The sequence below is a fragment of the Myripristis murdjan genome, chromosome 20 (genome assembly GCF_902150065.1).
Source record: "Myripristis murdjan chromosome 20, fMyrMur1.1, whole genome shotgun sequence".
NCBI lineage: Eukaryota > Metazoa > Chordata > Actinopteri > Holocentriformes > Holocentridae > Myripristis > Myripristis murdjan.
Window position 1 is genome coordinate 3,465,288 of NC_043999.1, and position 20,840 is coordinate 3,486,127.

Here is a 20,840-nt window from a genome sequence, read left to right on the forward strand (position 1 = left end):
CTGACGTGGCTGAGAATCATCTGCTGTCCACAGAGCAGGCTGTTTCTGAGACTCAGAGTTTGTTTTAAACGGAACTGAACTGACTCAGAATTCAAGTTCTGTCTTCAGCCGAAATGTAAAACGACAATTCAGCACAAAACGGGGCTTTCGCCAGCGTTCCGCAAACAGGAAGCCTCTGTATGCAGTGTGTAGAAAAGCTACTTATTGCAAGGGTTGGGAATCTGTGGCATGAGGCCGATTCAATACATATCCAGATACACGGGTTACGATTCGATTAAAAAAACGATATATTTTTTAATACAGAACGATTCGATTCGATACGGTGTAAAAACAATACGATAGTTAACATTTGTTGATGTAGTTGTTAATCATAAAGAAGCCAATTCTATAAAATGACATTCTTAAAGTATTTTCAAACATGTAAAAGAGCACACATCCCCGAGCGTCGTTGCTTTATGGCACTGTCAGAAATAAACAACAACAAAATCCCATGTCAGTGTATTTATTTTTAGACATGGACAAAAAAAGACTTGCTGAATGAACATCATAGTGTTGGATGGGATCAGAAAATAAATATATATATATAAAAACAGAACAGACTGAAACCATCATCAAACATTCTTTGTATTAGTAGTGTTATATAATGTCCTAGGTGTTTTCCTTGTATTCCAAGCTTTTGTCTTCATGTTTTCTTATTACACATGTGCTGTATTCTCTTTTTTCCTCTTTTTTTTAAAAATTTTATTTATTTATTTTTTTATATTAGGGTTGGGGTGGGAGGGTGGTTTGTGTTTCTTATTGTTCTTGTTACAAAAATGGAAAAACAATAAAAATCATTGATGAGAAAAAAAAAAAAAAAAAAACAGAACATAAGATTTTGTCTTCAGTCCATTCACTGTAGCAATAAATAAACAGTGCAAAGCCGCTCCAAAAATGACAAAGATCCTATGGCTTAAATTATCAATAGTGGCAAATATTAGTCCAGGAAAAGAGAAGCAAACATAAAACTATTTTCACCGCTCAAGCTGGCGCTGGCGTCGGTGCTGCTGTTGGCAATATTTACATCCATTTTTTTGTTTGTTTTTCGTCGTCGTCATCAGTCGTGTTACTGTAGTTATACTGTAAGTTTTGGGTCGGGAACGTAACGTTACGGAGCGTGAGAGTCGTTTGGTGAGCTCTCGCGTTGTTTTAGAGATGAAAACTGTAAAGCCTCAGGCAGCCGACTCCTCGTGTCGCGATATCCGATCCACAACTCTGCAATCGATTCATCTGAGGATTCATGTCTGATCCGTATTGATTGAGGAGTCTGCTGCCGACACAGCCGTATCTCTCGCCTGGAAAAGCGCTTATCCGGTCATTTTATCGTTCCCAACCCGATTTATTACACTAGTAAGAAAGCTTCAATGTCTTGTTTGCTGAAATTAAATTGTCTCTTTCAAATTAAACGTATAAATCAAACATCTGTCATTACTAAAACCTTTTAAGGCCTCATTTTATTTTGGTCAAATTCACACTCCATCAAATGTGTTGGGACATTACACTGCAAAAACGCAAAATCTTACCAAGATTATTTGTTTCATTTCAAGTCAAAAATGTCTTATTACTAGTCAAAATATCTCATTACACTTAAAATAAGACATGATCACCTCAGAAGTAACTTGTTTTTAGACAATTGTCTCTTGTTTCAAGTGAAAATTTGTTTGAAACAAGTGAAAATTTGCTTGTTTCATTGGCAAAATTTGCCAGTGGAAAAAGTGAAAATTCACTTGAAATAAGTGAAAATTAGCTTGAAACAAGAAACAAATTTTGCCAATGAAACAAGCAAATTTTCACTTGAAACGAGACAATTGTCTAAAAACAATTTACTTCTGAGGTGATCATGTCTTATTTTAAGTGTAATGAGATATTTTGACTAGAAATAAGACATTTTGACTTAAGTAAGACACATAATCTTGGTAAGATTTTGAGTTTTTGCAGTGTAATATCACATGTAATTAGAATAAACGCCTCGTCCAGCAGAGGTTCAGCCACGTCGTGACCCATTTCATCCCCGAGTTCAGAGACGTGACACTCCTACGCCGCCGGACATGGATCTATTTTTTTTTTTTTGCAGGTGTTGAGTTTACCTGAGCGATGTGAGAGAACTTCTTGCAGGAGAAGTCGATGAAGGCCAGGTCGTTGAAGCCCGTGGGGATGGAGGGGTTGTTCTGGATGAAGGGCCGGCCGCTCGGGTCCTGGGGGAGGAGCTTGTGGACCGCCGCGTTGTGACGCAGGAGGCCGCGGTGTGTGCGGAAGGACACGCAGCAGAGGTCACACCTGGAAAACACACACACACACACACACACAGCAAGGTTACTGTGAGGGTGTGCTTATGGTCACATGATGCATCTGTGTGTGTGTGTGTGTGTGAGTGTGAGTGTGTGTGGGAGTGTGTATGGCTGAAGACAGTGGTTCTCAAATGGGGGTGCATAAAGCCCTAGTGGTACACTGGAATACTGCAGGGGGTATGTGAAATTTTAAAAATATCAGTCATGCTTAATTCCTAAAATAATCACCTTATGCTATAAAAAGTTTAATAAAAAATGTCAATGTAAGTTTTATAAAGCACATTTTATATTCAGTTCTCCATCTGGGTTAATGATCATGTAATTAGTTAATTCCTCTGATTTTCAACATAAAATATGCATAATAATATGATTTGCTTTTCCTGTATATAACACTTGCTGTTACTGAATTTATGTAAAATAGAATTACACCCACAATATGAATATTTAACTTTAGTTTCAGACTTTTCCCCTCCTCTTTAACCCTCTCCATCATCGCCTGCTTTAAATCAAAGTGGCTGCCAGCATGAAAATGTCGACATTGAAGTGTTATAATTATTATTAAATTAAATTATTAAATTAAATTATTTTTTATCTTCATCTTTAATTATAAAATGTTTTTCTACACACAATCCAACAGTTTTCTCATTATAGGGAGGAAAATGGATCAACAGTGTGTAAAAGCATGCAGTTTCTACAGAAGGCAGCTAGGTGGCAGTGTTTCCCAGTCTGTGTGTGTGTGTGTGTGTGTGTGTGTGTGTGTGTGTGTGTGTGTGTGTGTGTGTGTGTGTGATGACCCGGTGGCAGTGCTGGTGCTGGGCTCATTAAGCGCTGAGAGGGACAGCTGCTCAGTGTCTGCCACAGTCACACACTCTTATCACATCGTGTGTGTGTGTGCGTGTGTGTGTGTATGTGTGTGTGTGTGTGTGTGTGTGTGTGTTTAAGCTGTGTGTAATCCCCTCAGACACCTTGTCAGAGGATTCTTGGGGGGGCAGGAGAGGGAACACACTCTGGACCATATGTGGCTCAGTATTTGTTAATCGGTCACCTCCCTCCATCTCTAACACTCCTCCTCCTCCTCCTCCTCCTCCTCCTCCTCCATCCTCCATCCCTCCTCTTCTCTCGTTTCCTCTCCTCTCCTCCATCCTCCACTCCTTTCCTCATCTCTCCTCCTTTCTCTCTGCCCTCTTTCTCCTCCCCTCTCTTCCTTCCTCGGTCACTTTGCGCCTCCTCTCCTTGTTTCCTCTTTCCTCTTCATCCCTCCTCCTTCATCCCTTCTTCCCCACCATCCATCTATCCTGTTCCTCTTCCTCCAGTCGTTTCACTCTACAGCGTGTGTGTGTGTGTGTGTGTGTGTGTGTGTGTGTGTGTGTGTGTGTGTGTGTGTGCGTGCGTAATCCCAGAGATGCTGGCTGGGTGCCCGAGAATTAGCTCGTACGTGTGTGTGTGTGTGTGTGTGTGTGTGTGTGTGTGTGTGTGTGTGTGTGTGTGTGTGTGTCACTTTGTTGTCAGCCTCTTAGCAGCAGTAAGTATCTGATGCTGAACAGTTAGTGAGTGAGTGAGGTGCTCAGGTGATGTAACACCTGTTGTCTGGCGGCCATGATGGAGGTTTCAGGTCATTTCATCACTAGCTGATTAGCACAGTAGCTAATAGAATGTGAATAAAATAAAATAAATTCCCTTAATTAAGTATTGCAATTTTACTAACTATGACAAACGGTCTTTTCAAGGCCTTTGAAATTTGAGCAAACTGACTTGAATACGTGGGAAAAGAAACGCAACTTAGCGAGAAATGACCCGACACTTTGGAACGAGAAAAATGTTGGGATTAAAAGAGCGGGAGGGGAATTATTAGAAAAAAAAAAAAAAAAAAAAAAAGTCCTAGATTTATAATTATCATAACTCTACATCCAACATTTTCTGGATTTTTTTTTGTTTCTTAATTTCAGGTCATTTTCTTGTTTTTTTTTTTTTACCCCGGCTGACACAGACACTAGCCTGTGGAAAAGAGCCAGGAGATGAAGAGAAATATCCATCTTTCCATTCATCTTTCCATCCTTTTAGCCAGCCTTCACTTGTCCCTGCATCCCTCTTTCTCTCATCTCTAAACTATAAACTGTATTTTGTCATGTTGTTCATTTCATGTGATCTCATTTGGCTTTGAGTGCTAAGAAAAGCGCTGCACAAATACTATTTATTATTAATATTATCATTGTAATCATTAATATAATCTCGGGACGTCATCTTGTTTTGACTTTTATAACTTTTTAAAACTCGCCGAACATCATCATCATCATCATCGTCATGTCTTGTTTCTTGCAGGATTTTTTTTTTTTTTTTTTTTTTTTTTGGTTTCTAGTTTTCGTTTCCAGCCGCTGGAGCAGGACGATGTTTTCTGTTCTGGTCTGCCTGTTCTCTGCTGCAGCACTTTGTCCAGCCGTCTCTTCTTCTTCTTCTTCATCCCTCCATCCTTCTATCCGTCCAGCATTACCCCCTCTCTCCCTCCGCCCCCCCGCCCCGTCTCAGTCTATCCTCTTAAGGTCTTCTGTGGTTTTGCTGATTAGGAGGATTTACAGCTAAATATTCCTGCCTTCCCTGCATAACGAGCTCAGACCCCCCCTCCCCTCCTCCTCCTCCTCCTCCTCCTCTCTCTCTTTTCTTTTCCTTTTCTTTCTTCTTCTCCCCCCTCTAATTATGAGGTGACCTCCCTCGCCCCTTTAGCTCTCTGTTTCTCCTTTTTTTGTCTGATGCTCTTTTACTTTCTTTCTCTCGCTTCCCTTGTTTTTTTCATTTGTCATCTTTCTCTTTCTTTCTTTCTTTCTTTCTTTCATCCGTCCATCCTCCATCCATTTGAGTTATGCTGCAACAGGCTGAACAGACTCTAAATCCGCTAAGTCGGGCCGTGTGTGTGTGTGTGTGTGTGTGTGTGTGTGTGTGTGATTTGGGTGGGTATGAGGGGGTCCACTTGGAGGAGTTGTGTTGCTACAGCGACCGGCGGTGTGGATTTTCAGGGGGGGATGGTGCTGCCATGGCAACGGCGCCCGGCCGAGCGCGTCCTGCAGCCTCCTCCCCTCTCTGTGACTTATTAAGCTGTCCGTCCTCTCTCTCTCTCTCTCTCTCTCTCTCCCTCTCCCTCCCTCTCTCTCTCTCTCGCCTTCCATCCGTCCGTCTTCTTTATGAAGCTGACCCTCATTCTTCTTCTCTCCCTCTTTTCTTCTGCTGGTGACTGATTAACCCCCTCCTCCCATACTCCTCCTCCCTCCATCTCCTCCAGCCGGGCATCCCTCCTCCTTTCATCCTCTCCTCCATCTCTCTCTCTCTCTCTCTTTCTCTGTGCTCGTCCCTGCCTGCTAATTACTCCAAACTACTGGAGCGAGAGAGAGAGAGAGAGAGAGAGAGAGAGAGAGAGACTTCCCACTCTCTGCCAAATATAAAATTCCCAGACTTTTCCATGACATTCCAGGACTAAAATGAATAAAAATGAACTTCGATGCCTTACATAAACGCAACATGGGTGATCAAAATTTAAAATTTTAAACACTTAAAATTCAGAGGTATTATTAAAAAATAAATAAAGATTTTGGGGAATATATAGTCAATGTTTTTTCTTTATATAACATGAGACTGACGAAATTCAGTTCCCTGACTTTTCCCAGTCTGGAACAAACTGTTCAAAATTCCAGGACTTTACAGAAATCCCAGGATCCGAGTGAGCGAGTGAGAGCGAGGAGGTGGAGGTTCATCTAAACCTGAAGGAGTTTATAGACTGTTCATGAAAACGTGCTGCCAAAAACAGGAGGAGGTTTGAGGAGAAAAGTGAGCCATTCTTATTGTCTGGGTCGTCACTTAATAAGGCTGTTTGTGTGTGTGTGTGTCTGTGTGTGTGTGTGTGTGTGCGTGCGTGCGTGTGTACCTCAGCGCGGTGTCGGGGTGTGAGTCCATGTGGGCGTCCAGGTCCAGTCTGGAGCTGCAGGTCTTGAAGCAGATCGGACACGGCAGCAGCTCGTCCTCCGCCGCCCGGACCGCCGCCCCCTCGTCCAGAGCCGCCTCCTCCACCGCCTGCACGCGCACACACACACACACACACACACACACACATGCAAAACCTGAGTTAACATCTGCATATCGCTCTCTTTTGTTCACATGCTTCACTTTTTGTGGTGAAAGAGATGAATTCCAGTTAAAGTTTTTCTGCATGAGCCTCTTCAATGTACAAAATTAAACATATTTAGTTAATATTGAATATTCTGTTGGAGGTGGGCAGGCGGAGGAAGGAGGAAACATGCATACCTCGTATTTCTGTTTTGTTGGTATTTTTAATCTGTCTTTAGTATATATTTTCTCATTGTGGATAATTTTTTTTTATCAGTTCCCACTTTACTGCTCGGGAAAAAAAACATCAGAGAAAATCAAGAAATTGCTTTTGAATTTCTGAGTAAGTTTCTGTACGATCATTAATTTCTAGTTGTATTAATTATGAAAACTTCTCTTGGTCCTGCAGTGTTCAGCTTTGTTTCCATCCGACTGTCTAATAAATTTGAGGGTAGCCGGATAAGCAGTTACCCCACGAACACATCAACTAATCAGCTTGTAGATGTTAGTGCTTTCATCCTGATGTGACAGAAGTGACCTTGGTGACGTTCTGATCTACAAACTAATGTTTAAGTCTAAGGAACAGCGAGGTGATGTTTCCGCAGGTCGGTACGTCACCTTCTTGTTGGGCGGCTCCTCCCCGTTCTCGTCCTCCTGGCCCTGCCTCCTCTTGACGGACGGACGGCGGCGCTTGGTGGGGGAGGGGGGGCTGACGGGGAGCAGCCCGCTGGCCGGGTCCTTCTCATGGATCTTCATGTGTCTGAGGGAGAGACGGAGAGAGAGAGAGAGGTGAACATCTTTTTCTTTTTTTTTTTTTTTTTTTAAGTTATCTTTCCACTCAATCCCATTCAGTTTCTGCGCTTCATCCATTTTCTGTTCATGACACAGATGCATGCCATGCAGTTTGTCTGGGTGGTAATAATAGTAGAAACTAGTGGGCTGACCCTGTTCAGTATTTCAGTGCATGTAAATTAACCCTCCTATTATGTTTGGGCTCAGTTCAGTGTTTAACGTCTCTAAATAAAGGATTAACATCATTTTTTTGCTTCATATTTAATGAGTGTTCCTAATGTAATGGGCACTACGGGGTAAACATGAAATTCACATGATGATATGTTTTCAATGTCCTGTACACACTTTGTAATGTATCGATTATAAATAACAAAAATCTGTACTTAGAAATAATATAAAGCCATTAAAACACCAAAAATTAATATTTATTTCCAATTTTAGGTCAATCAGTGAGATTTTATGGTGATTTGAATATTTTTCCATAGTGGCGTAATAGGAATACTGGATGTGTAAGTGTGTGTGGGGGCGAGTTGTGTTTTATTTAAAGGGATATTTAGGTCGTCAACAAAGAAACATAGAGTACCTGACACATAAACTTTGGTAACAATTTTAATTATATAATTTTGTGGAGGTTTAAACTGCAGGGTTCAAATTGAGCCGAAACATAAAAGATGTTTGTAAATTTGAACACAACAGGAGGGTTAAATGTGCACAATATTCAGAGCATCTGCGTGTGCTGAACCATCAGCCGTTCTGCAGTGTTCGGGTGTGAAAGCTGCAGAAAACAGCGGACTGCTCCTTTAAAATGTCTCAGGGAGGATCTTCCCTCTGAAGTGACTCCATCACAGGCCGCTGCCTCTTCCACTGTCTGCCTGCTTCACATGTCTGATCCCATTTAATCAGCAGGGATACAGCCGGGGAACTCCCACACACACACACACACACACACACACACACACACACACACACACGCTCTGTAATGATCTCCACAGTGGGACAAACACACTCAAACAGCCTGTAATGATGTGTAAGTGTGTGTAATTATCCGGCCGACTCAGCCGTCCGACGGCCTTATATGGCCGGCGTCGAGGTGGGAGGAAGCCGCAAAGGTCGCTGCAGGAAGTCATCCCCGTCGCCGTGACAACGGGCGGCGTCGCACGCAGACGATTGGCTGCGCGCCGGGTGTCCTGTTTGTGTTTGTCGGTAAACAGGATGCGAGAGGCTGAACTGTTTACACGGCGCAGGAAAGCAAGACCTCTGACGGCAGGGCTTTTTAAGACTTTAACTTCAGATTTATCGTTATTAAGACCGTTTTGGACCCAAAGACAGAGGGAGAGAAAAGTGTGGAGGGACAGAAAACAGCATTAGAGCAGACAACATGTAAGGAAACGCAGGTTAAAGGAGACTAGTGACGTCACGACAGCAGATACAGGGGACGTTCCACAACTCTGCATATCTAATTTGGACCGCGGCAAAAAACCTGTTTTAACCTCTTAAGACCCGAGCCCTTGTTTGATATGCATATGATTCTATTTTGGCTTACTGGACCCTGATAAGTAGAAAAACTATGCATGTAGTTTGTAGTTTTAGAGAAAAATGATGTCCAAATATGTGGACACTGGCTCTCAATTTCCTTAAAACACAATAAAATCAAAAGTCAAAAGGGTGCAAAAGTCTTTATTTCCACCCTGAACATTGCAGGTTTTCTCCTGACTGCTTTGTCCTGCATTAATAACACAAACAAACATATTTTTGAATGTGTTTTGAATATCACAGTGCAAAAAACAAAATGAGGTCACAACATGTTTGCCCCCTTTGGACAGTCACAGCTACAGTAAGGCATCATATGCTGGTAACAAAATATAAAACAAGTAGTGTTAGGTAGTGTAAGGGTCCACATACACAGTAAGCAGAATTAACTAGTACAGTGATATAACCCAAAATGTGATGTCCACATGTGTGTACGCCAGGTCCTAAGAGGTTCAAAACACCTGTATGAACCAGTGTCCGTTAAAAATAATAATAATTAAAAAAAAAAAACACAGCAGCTTTAGATTAAGATGTTAAATCTGCTGTGAGTCGGCGTTTTGGTGGTCATGTCAGCTGTTCCAAACTCCATAACCAGATCTGAGTTCAGCTGCTGCACCTGGATGCAGCCTCGCTCTCCTCTCCTCCTCTCCTCCAGCAGGTCAGGTTCTCCTGCAGCTGCACTGCCCCAAAGGTCAAATGCCATCGCTTGATTTAGGGAGGTCTGTGTGTGTGTGTGTGTGTGTGTGTGTGTGTGTGTGTGGACAAGACCTTTGCAAGAACATCAGCAACTCCCCCGGCAACAGATGCACATGCGAACTTGTAGATAAACATCGAACGTGTACCCACGGATGACAAATGACAAAATCAGCACCACATCATGAGGAGTGTGTGTGTGTGTGTGTGTGTTTGTGTGTGTATGTGTGTGTGTGTGTGTGTGCATTGAGAAATCCCAGCATGTTATTTCAGAGGTCTAAATCAGATGTGTGACCTGCAGTTATGCAGCAGGACACCCAACTGCTTCTTCAACATCAAAACAACTACAGGAGTGTGTGTGTGTGTGTGTGTGTGTGTTTGCATGATGCATGTGCACATAAGGAATGAGTTTCCCTGTGTGTGTGTGTGTGTGTGTGTGTGTGCTGGTTTATGTGTTACAAGCGTGAGAAAGTGTGTGGTTTCTAAGCATGTGCTTCGCTATTCTTGTGTGGGTGTGTCTGTTTTCCTGCTCTTGTGTGTGCATAAGTGTGTGTGTGTGTGTGTGTGTGTACATGTATGTGAATGTGTGTGTGTGTGTGTGTGTGTGTGTGTGTGTGTGTGTGTAAAGGTCATCCAGCTAGCCAGCCTGTGCTGGAAGCTGAGGTGTCAGTTTACAGCAGCTCAAAAGGCGAGGAAGGGAGGGAAGGAAAGAGGGGGAGGAGGAGAGGAGCGGAGAAGGAAAGGAAAGAGGAGAGGAAAACAGGGAGGAGGACAAGAAAGAGGAGAGGAGAGATGAGGAGAGGAAAGAGGAGGAAGGAGAGAGCAGAGACGTATCTGGGAGTGGAGGTTACCTTCTAATTATAACCACCAACAGGCAGCGAGCTGAACGCCCATAAGAGGTCCTGAACTATTGCTGCACCCCACAGCACACACACACACACACACACACACACACACACACACACACACACACACACACACACACACACACACACACACGGCCTCGTGTGAAAGCACACATGTTCTGCTGCACAGCTCTCAACAGAAAACTACAGTTCCCATGATGCACCTGTGTGTCCTGGTGCTTGCAGACAGCAGGACCTGTGGCAGTACTTTCATCTACTACAGTTTTAGTATCTGTTATTATCATCAGCTGAGGCAGAAACAGCAGTACGGTAGCTGCAGTAGTACAGTAGTAGTGTTCAAGTAGTAGCAGTATCAGTAGTAATAGCGGTACCAGTATTGGCAGTATTAGTAGTAGTACTAATAGCAGTAGCAGGAGTAGTAGAGGTACCAATAGTAGTAGCAGTGGCAGTTATAGAGGTAATAGTAACAGTAGTAATAGTAGCAGTTGTAGTAGTAGTAGTAGTGATAGTAGTAGCAGCAGCAGTAGCAGTAGTAGCAGGAGTAGCATTAGTAGTAGTAGTATTACAGTAGTAGTAGTAGTAGTAGTAGTAGTAGTGATAGTAGTAGCAGTAGTAGCAGTAGTAGTAGTAGTACTAGTAGTTGTACTAGTAGTAGCAGTAGTAGTAGTAGTAGTATTACAGTAGTAGTAGTAGTAGTGATAGTAGTAGCAGTATTACAGTAGTAGTAGTAGTAGTAGTAGTAGTAGTGATAGTAGTAGCAGTAGTAGCAGTTGTAGTAGTAGTAGTAGTAGTAGTAGAAGTGATAGTAGTAGCAGTAGTAGTAGTAGTAGTAGTAGTAGTAGTGATAGTAGTAGCAGTAGTAGTAGTAGTATTGATAGTAGTAGCAGTAGTAGTGATAGTAGTAGCAGTAGTAGTAGTAGTATTGATAGTAGTAGCAGTAATAGTAGTAGTAGCAGTAGTAGCAGCAGTAGTAGTAGTAGTAGTAGTAGCAGTACTAGTAGCAGTAGTAGTAGTATTACAGTAGTAGTAGTAGTAGTAGTAGTAGTAGTAATATAGTAGTAGTATTACAGTAGTAGTATAGTAGTATTACAGTAGTAGTAGTAGTAGTAGTAGTATTACAGTAGTAGTATAGTAGTATTACAGTAGTAGTAGTAGTAGTAGCAGTATTACAGTAGTAGTAGTAGTAGTAGTAGTAGTATTACAGTAGTAGTAGTAGTAGTAGTAGTAGTGATAGCAGTAGCAGTAGTAGCAGTAGTAGCAGTAGTAGTAGTATAGCAGTAGTAGCAGTAGTAGTAGTAGTAGCATTAGTAGCAGTAGTAGTAGTATAGTAGTAGTAGTAGTAGTAGTAGTAGTAGTAGTTAGTGAAGGTCAGAGGAGGTGAACAAGGGAACCAAGAATTCATAATGGAACTCAGCCACATCTGTACTCTGACCCGGCACCGGCCAATCAGACGAGAGGAAAGACGCCATGTCAGCAACACAACACCGTGTCACATGGTGTGTGTGTGTGTGTGTGTGTGTGCGTGTGTGTGTGTGTGCCCTGGTGCACTGATATGTTGAGTTGGGCAGCTGCTCGCAACTCAAATGTCCCACATCACAAACCACTGCCTTACACACACTCTCACTCACACACACACACACACACACACACACACACACACACACACACACACACACCATCCATTCCTCTGATACCTATCTGCATTTACCTCATCAATTTATTTTTACATTTCATTCATTTGTAAATTTCCTTTGGTGGCTTTGTACCATTGACAGTCTTAGTCAGAGTATCCTTCAGTGTGTGTGTGTGTGTGTCTGCGTGCATGCGTGCGTGCGTGTGTGTGTGTGTGTGTGTGTAAGAACTTCAGATTTGTTGCTACTGGAAGAAAACACATCACTGCTATTAGTTTCCTGCTAAATCACATTTGTCTTCAGTAGCTTTACAATCATACAGTGTACTACTATGATATTCATTACTACTACAGTATTACAGTAGAAGCAATGGCACCAGTAGTAATATTTAAAAAAAAAACACGCTTTTTTTTTTTTTTTTACTTTTTTTTTTTTTTTAACACATCTGTGTGTCTTGTTTGGGGTGAGGCACACTTGTGCTGGTGTTGCAGTAAATAATCAATAGAATCAACATACATGATCTAATAGAATAATAGTATTATTATTATTATTATTAGTAGTAGTAGTAGTAGAAGTACCATCAGTAGCAGTAGTGGTTGCAGTAGTTGTGAGTTGTAGTATTTACTCCCACCACCCTGCTGCAGTCTGCAGGGAAGCTGTGAGTCACCGCTCAGCCTCTGTTGACTCAACAGGTCCCCCCTCCTCCCTGCAGTTCCCCTGCCTCGCCACAGGGGCGCTGTTGGGTCGTCCGGCGGCCCCGCAGCACTCGGAGCTGCAGGAACGTGCAGCATCTGACACACGTGTGCAGGGCGGGCGTGTGTGCACGCATGTAACACGACCAGCCTCAGGCCTCAACTCAGGGACGAGGAGGAGGCAGAACATCAAGGAAAAAGGAAGGAAGGAAGGAAAGGAAGGAGCAGGCAGAAGGATGAAGTTGTGAATTAACTCCAGATTGTGCCTTCCTCACCTCCTCCATCCCTTCCTCTTCCTCTCCTCTCTCTCTCTCTCTCTCTCTCTCTCTCTCTCTCTCTCTCTCTCTGGAGTTTCTTGTCCCGGACACAAAACAAACGCAGGCCTCTTCCTTCTCCTCTCTAGCGGCCCGCAGCAGGCAGGAGACTCCAATCCAAGCCAATCGCGGCTCAGCTCACCGCTCCCAGCCCATAATAGGCTAATGGGATGCCTCGCCATGGCAACCGGGCCCAACGGCCTCACAACAGAGCAGAGGAGGCGAGCGAGGCCGACTCATGTGATGCTGCTGCCCTGCAAATAAAATGGACTCTCTCTCTCTCTCTGTCTCTCTCTCTGTCTGTCTCTCTCTCTGTCTCTCTCTGTCTCTGTGTTTCTGTCCCGTCACAGCTCCATCCACGGATTTTAATGTGGATTATAATCTGAGGAGGCAGTGAATCTGATCTGAAAGCTGCTCAATTCCCCTCAGTGGTGCACAAAGGAGTTTTTTAAACCCTTGTTGGAAGCCGAAATGTTTTATTGCAGTAAAGATTATGCAATTAAAATGATGCAAAAGAGGAAAGTTATGCGACAAACAGCAGTGGGAAAGCATCTGTTGAATAAATAATAACCAGAGCTCAAAGTGACCGACCTGAGAAAAAGTTTAACTGCATAAAAAACATTTAAAGCGGCAGCTGTATGTTCTGAATTATTCGTGAAACATCAATCCACCGTGATGCCTTATGTCTAACATGTTTATTAACTCTCCATCTTGGTTTTATGAGCGTTAATAAATTATCATATTATTTTGTTTGTTTTGTTTTGTTGTGGCTGGTTTTAGATGAACAGCTGTGGCTCTGGTTAGCTTCAGCATTAGCTGATTAGCTTTGGTTTGTTACCTGGTTAATCATTAGCTTTAGCATCAGGTGGCTAGCTGGATAGCTTTAGTTAGTTAGTTTTAACATTAGCTAATTAGCTTTATTTGTTTAGCTTAATTAATTAATTAATTGATGTTGCTCGTTATGCTCGTTAGCTTTAGTTTCTTAGTTGCCGGTTGGATTCACTTGGTTAGCTTCATTATTAGCCGTTAGCTGATAAGCTTTATTTTTTTTTAGCCTTAGTCTTAGCTGGTTAGCTTCAGGATTAGTTAGTAAACTTTAGTTGGTTAAGTTAGCTTTGGTGTTGGGTGGTTAGCTGTTAGCTGTAACATTATGTGGTTACCTTGTTATCTTTAGTTGTTGGGCTTTAGTCTTCGCTGGTTAGCGTTAGCATTAGCAGGTTGGTTGAGTTAGCTTTGGTGTTGGGTGGTTAGCTGTAACATTATGTGGTTACCTTGTTAACTTTAGTTGTTGGGCTTTAGTCTTCGCTGGTTAGCGTTAGCAGTAGCAGGTTGGTTGAGTTAGCTTTGGTACTTGGTTTGCTGGTTAGCTGTAGTTAGGTAGCTTTAGAATGGGTTAGTTTTAGCATTAGCTGGTTAGCATTAGCTGGTAAACTAGTGTTAGCTGACATTACATCGATGCACACTGTTTTTTTTTTTATCATCTATTTATCATCTGGGTGCTATTTATTTATTTATCATCTGTTTATACTGTAAATTTGCACATTGCCCTCATCTATGCACATTGTATACATCGATGCACACTGGTTTTACTGGTTTTATTGGTTTTTTGCACATTGTTTTTTTGCACATTGGGTACTTAGATCTTTAGATCTCGAGGGTCATCTTTTATTCTTTATTTTTTATTCATTTAATCTTGTACTCTGTGGATACTGCTGAAAACTGTGAATTTCCTTCGGGATGAATAAAGTATCTATCTGTCTATCTATCTATCTACATTACAGAAGAACAAGCAGCAGCTGACAGGTTTTGATGTGGTGCAGGAAGCCGGTCCAGGTCAGGCTGGCAGAGCGTCTGCAGGCGGCCCACTGCTCATCTTTATCTGGCTTCTACTGTCTCTCCTCTGTTTTTCTGTCTTACCGCTCTTCACTTTCTCTTTCTCTCACTCTCTTCATCTTTCTCTTACTTTCTGCCTCTGATCCTCTCTCTTTTTCTCTCTCTCTCTCTCTCTGCATGCAGATGAAAAGGGAAGAAATGGCTTTACACCAAAAAAGAAAAACTAGTTTGAGGTTTGAAAGGATGCTGTGCCTCAGCGTGGACTCCCCCACCTGACAGAGAGAGAGAGAGAGAGGAAAAACACTTTTCATTCCTCTTTTTGTCTCTCTCCTTCATCTGCTCTTCCCAGCTTCTGCTGAGAATCAGAACGGTAAAAGTTGCGGCCCGTCCTGGTTTGAGGAACATTCTGTACTATTGATCTCAAGTCTAGTTTACTGACGTCGCAATATTTCATCCTTTCTGGCAGATTTTCCTGCCATGCTCACCATCGCTGCACACACACCTTCCTTTGCTCTTTTCTGATTTATATTCTAGTTTTCTAGCCGTATTATGGTCCTCCTGTGCAGCTGCAGAAAATGGCACATGATGGCCGATAATGTGCAAAATGCAGATGTGTTCCATGCACCTCCTGCCGTCTGGATAAGCCTCCTCTTTGTGTTCGGTGTCTCCCTCTCGGTCCGCTTCAAGACAAGTCGCGTTGGAAAATCTCACGTTTCACATTTCAAAGGATGCTCTGCTGCAAAATGGATTCCCTCTTTCCCTCCCTCTGCCTCTTTTCCACTCCTCCTCCTTCTCCTCCTCCTCTCTCCCAGCCAAGGTCAGCTCCATCAAAACAGGGCTCGTCTTTATTTTCCTACAGCGGCGTATGAAATCATGCCTCGGAGAGCAAAATGAAAACTACCCGTGAAGAAATGCCTCTTCTTTTCCTTCCTTCCTTCCTTCCTTCCTTCCTTCCTCCTCCATCCTTCCCCTTTTGTCTTTTTCCCGTCATTCCTGTCATTCCTGCACTGTTTTCCAGGCCGTTTGCATTGGAAATCACCACAGTGTGTTTATAAAAAAAAAAAAAAAAAAAAAAAAAAAAAAAAAGAGAGACCAGGCCTGTTTTCGCCCTACTGGCTGTTTTTTTTTTCTTTTGTTTTCTGTCTGTCTCTGCACTTTTTTTTTTTTTTTTTCCAATGTAAAACTCCAGCCAAATTAGGATTAAGACTTCTGTTAAATCACCATTTTTATACACTTTCCCTTAAGTGATTCTGTCTTTTTATTTTATTTTATTTTATTTATCTATTATTGCTTTTATTCTTGGAGTTAATAATTGGCTTTTACATTTGCTCTTCTTTGCTTTTTGTTTTTTTTTTAAATCTCCTTTGCCATCTTTATCTTTCCACATCCTTCTGTTTTCCTCTCTGCTTCATTTTATTAATTGCTCATTTGGCTTTTCTGCTGTTATTTTAATTTCTGTCTGTCTGTCAAAGCTCCTTCCTAAAGTCTAAACCAAGAGCTTCAGACGCGAAACATGAAACTTTGGACGAACCGGCGTCACATCTCGCCCCTCCGTTGTCTCTTACATAAGGCATCACGGGCCACTTTAATGACCTCATCGCTCAGGATTTCTGGGTAATGAAGTCCTGCAGCGATTCAAACGCTCGCTGCCAAATTGCGGAGTTGCCTGGGGCAGCTTAATCAAATCAGACGGGGAACTGAAGCCTGCAGTCTCTCTCTCTCTCTCGGTGTGAAAGGAGGTGTTGGGTTACTGACTGGAGGACCGGCAGAGTCCAAAAAACATCAGCAACACGGAAAATCAGCCGGTCGGGGCATCAAGACGGGAAATAAGAGCGTTTTAAGAGGCTGGGAGGGGAGAAAAGTTTTTGTTTTAATTTGGCAATTTTGCTAGAAAAAAAAAAAAAAACATACAAAGTGAAGCCTCTTCGCTGTAAGCCGCCGGGCGAGAGACAGAAATAAAAATGTGAATGTTTTCTCTTTTCATTTCCGAGTTGAACTCTTCAATCTGAGTGCTGCTGCCAAATGTGTTTGTGCACATTTTCAAACCCAAAAGTATGAACGCAAACACCGAGAGGAAAATAATTGGGATAATTGCTGTCGCATCTGACAACACAACACATACTTCTCTCTCTCTCTCTCTCCCTCTCCCTCTCTGTGTGTGTGTGTGTGTGTGTGTGTCGGCCTACAGTCATTCCTTCCTGCCCACACCTCCTCATACCAGCACGATGACTGAGGCGGAGAACACAGCGAGAGGAGCGAGCGCGTCGGAGCACAAAACATCCATGTTGTGTCCCAGACTCACCCGGCAGCGCATTAAAACTGCAAAAGCCAAACGCCGAGCCCCCGTCCAGCCCAGGGCCTGGTTTGCATTTTGGGAGTGAGACGTCTCAGCTTTCAAAACAATCTCTGCGTGACCATTCCTAGAGCGACTTTTCTCTGCAAAGCCGCTCTCGAGTTTCAGGTTTATTTCAGTTTAAAGAGGCTCCACGCTCTTCACACGCAGCATCACACTGCAACGGTGTATGAACGTGGATGTGTGTGTGTGTTAGTTGTAATCAGTGCTGTAAAAGCAGATTTTAAATCAGGCAAATGAGAAAGAGCGCCACCTACAGTTTTTAAGTGAGAGAAAGAGCCTTAAAAAATACAACGCAGGAGCACAACATTCCCTTGAGTTCTTTTACAAAAGAGCTATGAAGAAGCTATGTTGTGTTGTAAAGTTCACACAGTAACACACTTTGTAAAGTACACACTCTCATCTGACAAAAAAAGGAGAAAAAAAATGTTGTTAGTCATAAGAAAAAACTCATTTTTAAATATGAACATGAGAAAAAGTAAAAAAGTACTACTACTACTAATACTAACAATAATCAAAATAATGATAATAATAATGATAATAATAATAATAATAATAAACAATTATAAAGACATGGAAAATAAAATTTAAAAATACAAAAAATATAAAATGCTTTAAAAAATATTAGATTTTTTAAAAATCTAAAATACTTTGGATTTTTTTTTTTTTTTACATAAGTCTGAATTTTCTATTAAAAGAAAAAAACTCCTACATTTTTATTGGCCAAAGCATCATTTTTTAAATATTTTGGCCTTGTGCCCAGAAAGATGCACAGGCCTTTCTGCTGTTAAAGGAGCAATGCAACCTTTTTTTTTTCTTACAGAGAATCAGTCGATCAATACTGATGAGCAATATTGATAAGTTCAACAGCTGCCAGGATTTCTGCCTTTCTAAACACCACCTTATGCGCTGCACAAAAACTTCCAACACACACACACACACACACACACACACACACAGAGAACGGCGACTGAGAAGTTTTTACTTCGACAAAACTGATCAACTATTGCTTTGAAAAGCATCGATCGATCAATAATGACGGGGCGCAGAGAGCCAAGAGGAGGGGAAACAAACCATGGGCTGATTCTGGAAGGCTTGAGATGGGCACACACACACACACACACACACACACACACACACACACACACACACACAGAGTAACCTCGGGGGGAGGAAGTTAGCATTTAACCCGGACTGCAGTCAAGCATGCTGGGAGCAGATACCCCAACTGCTCCTGTGTGTGTGTGTGTGTGTGTGTGTGTGTGTGTGTGTGTGTGTGAGGACAATGGGTGGGGGCGCTGGGGATGGGGAGGAGGAGGGGCTCAAAGTCATCTTACCACTTCCTGTGTGTAACCCTCGTCTGAGCAGCAGCCATCACACACACACACACACACACACACACACCCTGAACAACGCCCAGTCATTTATCAGCCGTGTCCAGCCTCCACCATGAGAGCCAACGGTCCACGCAGCACAGTGTGTGTGTGTGTGTGTGTGTGTGTGTGTGTGTGTACCTGTGCATGTTGCCGTTGGTGGTGAAGGTCTGTCCGCAGATGGAGCACTTGTAGGGTCTCTCTCCGCTGTGGACCAGCATGTGTCTGTCCAGCGAGGAGGCGGAGCTTAGCGACTTCCCGCAGATGCTGCAGGAGTGATCCGTCGCCCCGGTGTCGGCGTTGTGCTGCGGGGGGGTGGAGGGGGGTACTATCAGTAAGACTATCAACAGCACAGGTATCATCTACCTGTCTGACTGTAGTGATGTTTGGCGCTGCAGTGTCCATGCGAGGCCACCGGGTGGAGCTTCAGGTGTTTGGAGTCGACGTCACGTTACGTTTACATTCATAAACTAAACTCTCCTCTGTTACAACCATCTGTATATTTAATTTTCATTACCATCTGTACATTTCACATCTCATATCTCATTTTCTTAGGTTAGCCCTTATTGTATATTTTTAGTTTTTAGTCTTTATTGTATATATTTAGTCTTTATTCTATTTTATTTAACTTTATTGTATGTTTCTACTGTTGCTGCTGGAACACCAGAATTTCCCTGGTTGGGATCAATAAAGTCTATCTATCTATCTATCTATCTATCTATCTATCTATCTATAAACGACTCATTAATCATCACTGAGACGGACCCGCACGGTGTGTGTCCACAGGTGTGTGTGTGTGTGTGTGTGTGTGTGTTTGACGCCAGGTGCCGCGCCGCTTCCCACATCTGGATAACCTGTAACACACCCTTTCCTCGCCGCGCCTGATTGGACGAGCGCTTCACCGGCGGGCCGTCCTCTCCCGGGTTTCGAACACGGCGGCTCTTTTGGAAACTTTTTTTTTATATATATTTTTTTGGGGATATTTTATGAAAACAGTTGAGCGAAATGTGTTTCTGCAAACATCTGAGGGTAAATTTTCGATGATTGCAGGCGGCCTTCACGTCACTGTTTTCAGTTCCTACCGTCAGGGCAGAGTCCCCCGTACAGAGAAACATATTTACAAAAAAATTATTTGTTCCGGTTGCCATAAAAATCACCACGTTTGAAGCCAGCCTGCCACCTCAGTACACAACATGTTATTTAAATCTCACCTCAGCACAGTGCACTTTATATTTATATGGATTCAGTCCCCAGCATCGAGCTCTTGGTGCTTTTTAATGTCTCTTCTGCTGTGATTTATGTAACTTTTTAATGTGTCTTGTGCAGGGGCGGATCTAGACAAATATTCATGGGGTGGCAAGAGGGTGGCAGAAATATCTATGCTGATTTAATACCAAACGATCACATATATCAATATTTGCTTGGAAAACCCCCAAATGAGGATATTTTAACTCAAAAACATTCCATTATTGTGGTACATGAGTAAAGCATTGAATAGAAAACCAAAAGGTGGCATTAGAAATATTTATTTTGATTTATTTATTTATTCATTTATCAACCCCTTAAATAGTAGGAGTGTCATCTTTTGCTGCATTTACTTGCACTCGGACATTTGAGTCTCGTAACAGCGAGTTTCCGAACAGCCACAATTAAAAAATAAATAAATAAACTGTCTGAAATTGGGGTGGCAAGGCATTTTTCTAGGGGGGCAGCTGCCACCCCCTGCCACCCCCTAGAACCGCCTATGGTCTTGTGATGTTATGATGTACTTAGCATGTTATGCAAATGTGTTTTTAATGTACTCTAGCCGAAGACAAATTTCTGCCTTCTGCACGCAAAAGGTAGACAATAAAGCATTTTTCTATTTCTATTTCTATTTCTGTTCTCTTTCTAAAACAAACCCTGTCTGTCCTCCTTTCAGATCGACGACGCCTCGTTTGAAAGTTCCTCAGGAGTTTCCCAGAGGCGGCGAGTCGCAGCCAACACCTGCCATTTAACTTTATGCAAATGAGGAGACGCCGACGTGACGCCCCGTCTCTCAGAACACACACACACACACACACTCACACACAGACACACACAGCTCTCCCAGGATGCACCACACGGCCGCCTACATAGATAATGAATGGGAAGTGTGGAAAGGACAGATCCTGTGGACCCTAACGGCATTAATACAGCTAAGACTAAAACTAAATAAAAAAATAAAAAAAAAAAAATAAAAAAAAATAAATAAATAAATAAATAAATAAATAAATAAAAATAAAATAAAATAAAATAAATAAAAACTAGACTTTAAAAAAAAAACCCTGAAATGATACTGCGTTCTTACAAAACAATACTAAAATAA

General features: G+C 42.4%; 1 protein-coding gene and 1 long non-coding RNA gene across 3 annotated transcripts in view; one reads left to right on the forward strand and one right to left on the reverse strand.

Annotated features, from left to right (window-relative positions):
- The window catches only part of rreb1a (ras responsive element binding protein 1a), an 89,634-nt gene that overhangs the window by 13,008 nt on the left and 55,786 nt on the right, over positions 1 to 20,840 (reverse strand). For both annotated transcript variants that reach the window (XM_030079737.1, XM_030079738.1), the window contains exons 6-9: positions 18,635 to 18,798; positions 7,035 to 7,176; positions 6,238 to 6,383; positions 2,127 to 2,316 (exon numbers count right to left, since the gene is read on the reverse strand). In XM_030079737.1, the coding sequence (XP_029935597.1) occupies positions 2,127 to 2,316; positions 6,238 to 6,383; positions 7,035 to 7,176; positions 18,635 to 18,798 (642 nt within the window). The remainder of the gene's footprint in view (positions 1 to 2,126; positions 2,317 to 6,237; positions 6,384 to 7,034; positions 7,177 to 18,634; positions 18,799 to 20,840) is intronic.
- LOC115379068 (uncharacterized) overlaps positions 9,032 to 20,840 on the forward strand; it is an 18,923-nt gene continuing 7,114 nt past the window's right edge. Inside the window, exon 1 of the long non-coding RNA XR_003930189.1 lies at positions 9,032 to 9,042. This is a non-coding gene — a long non-coding RNA (uncharacterized LOC115379068). The remainder of the gene's footprint in view (positions 9,043 to 20,840) is intronic.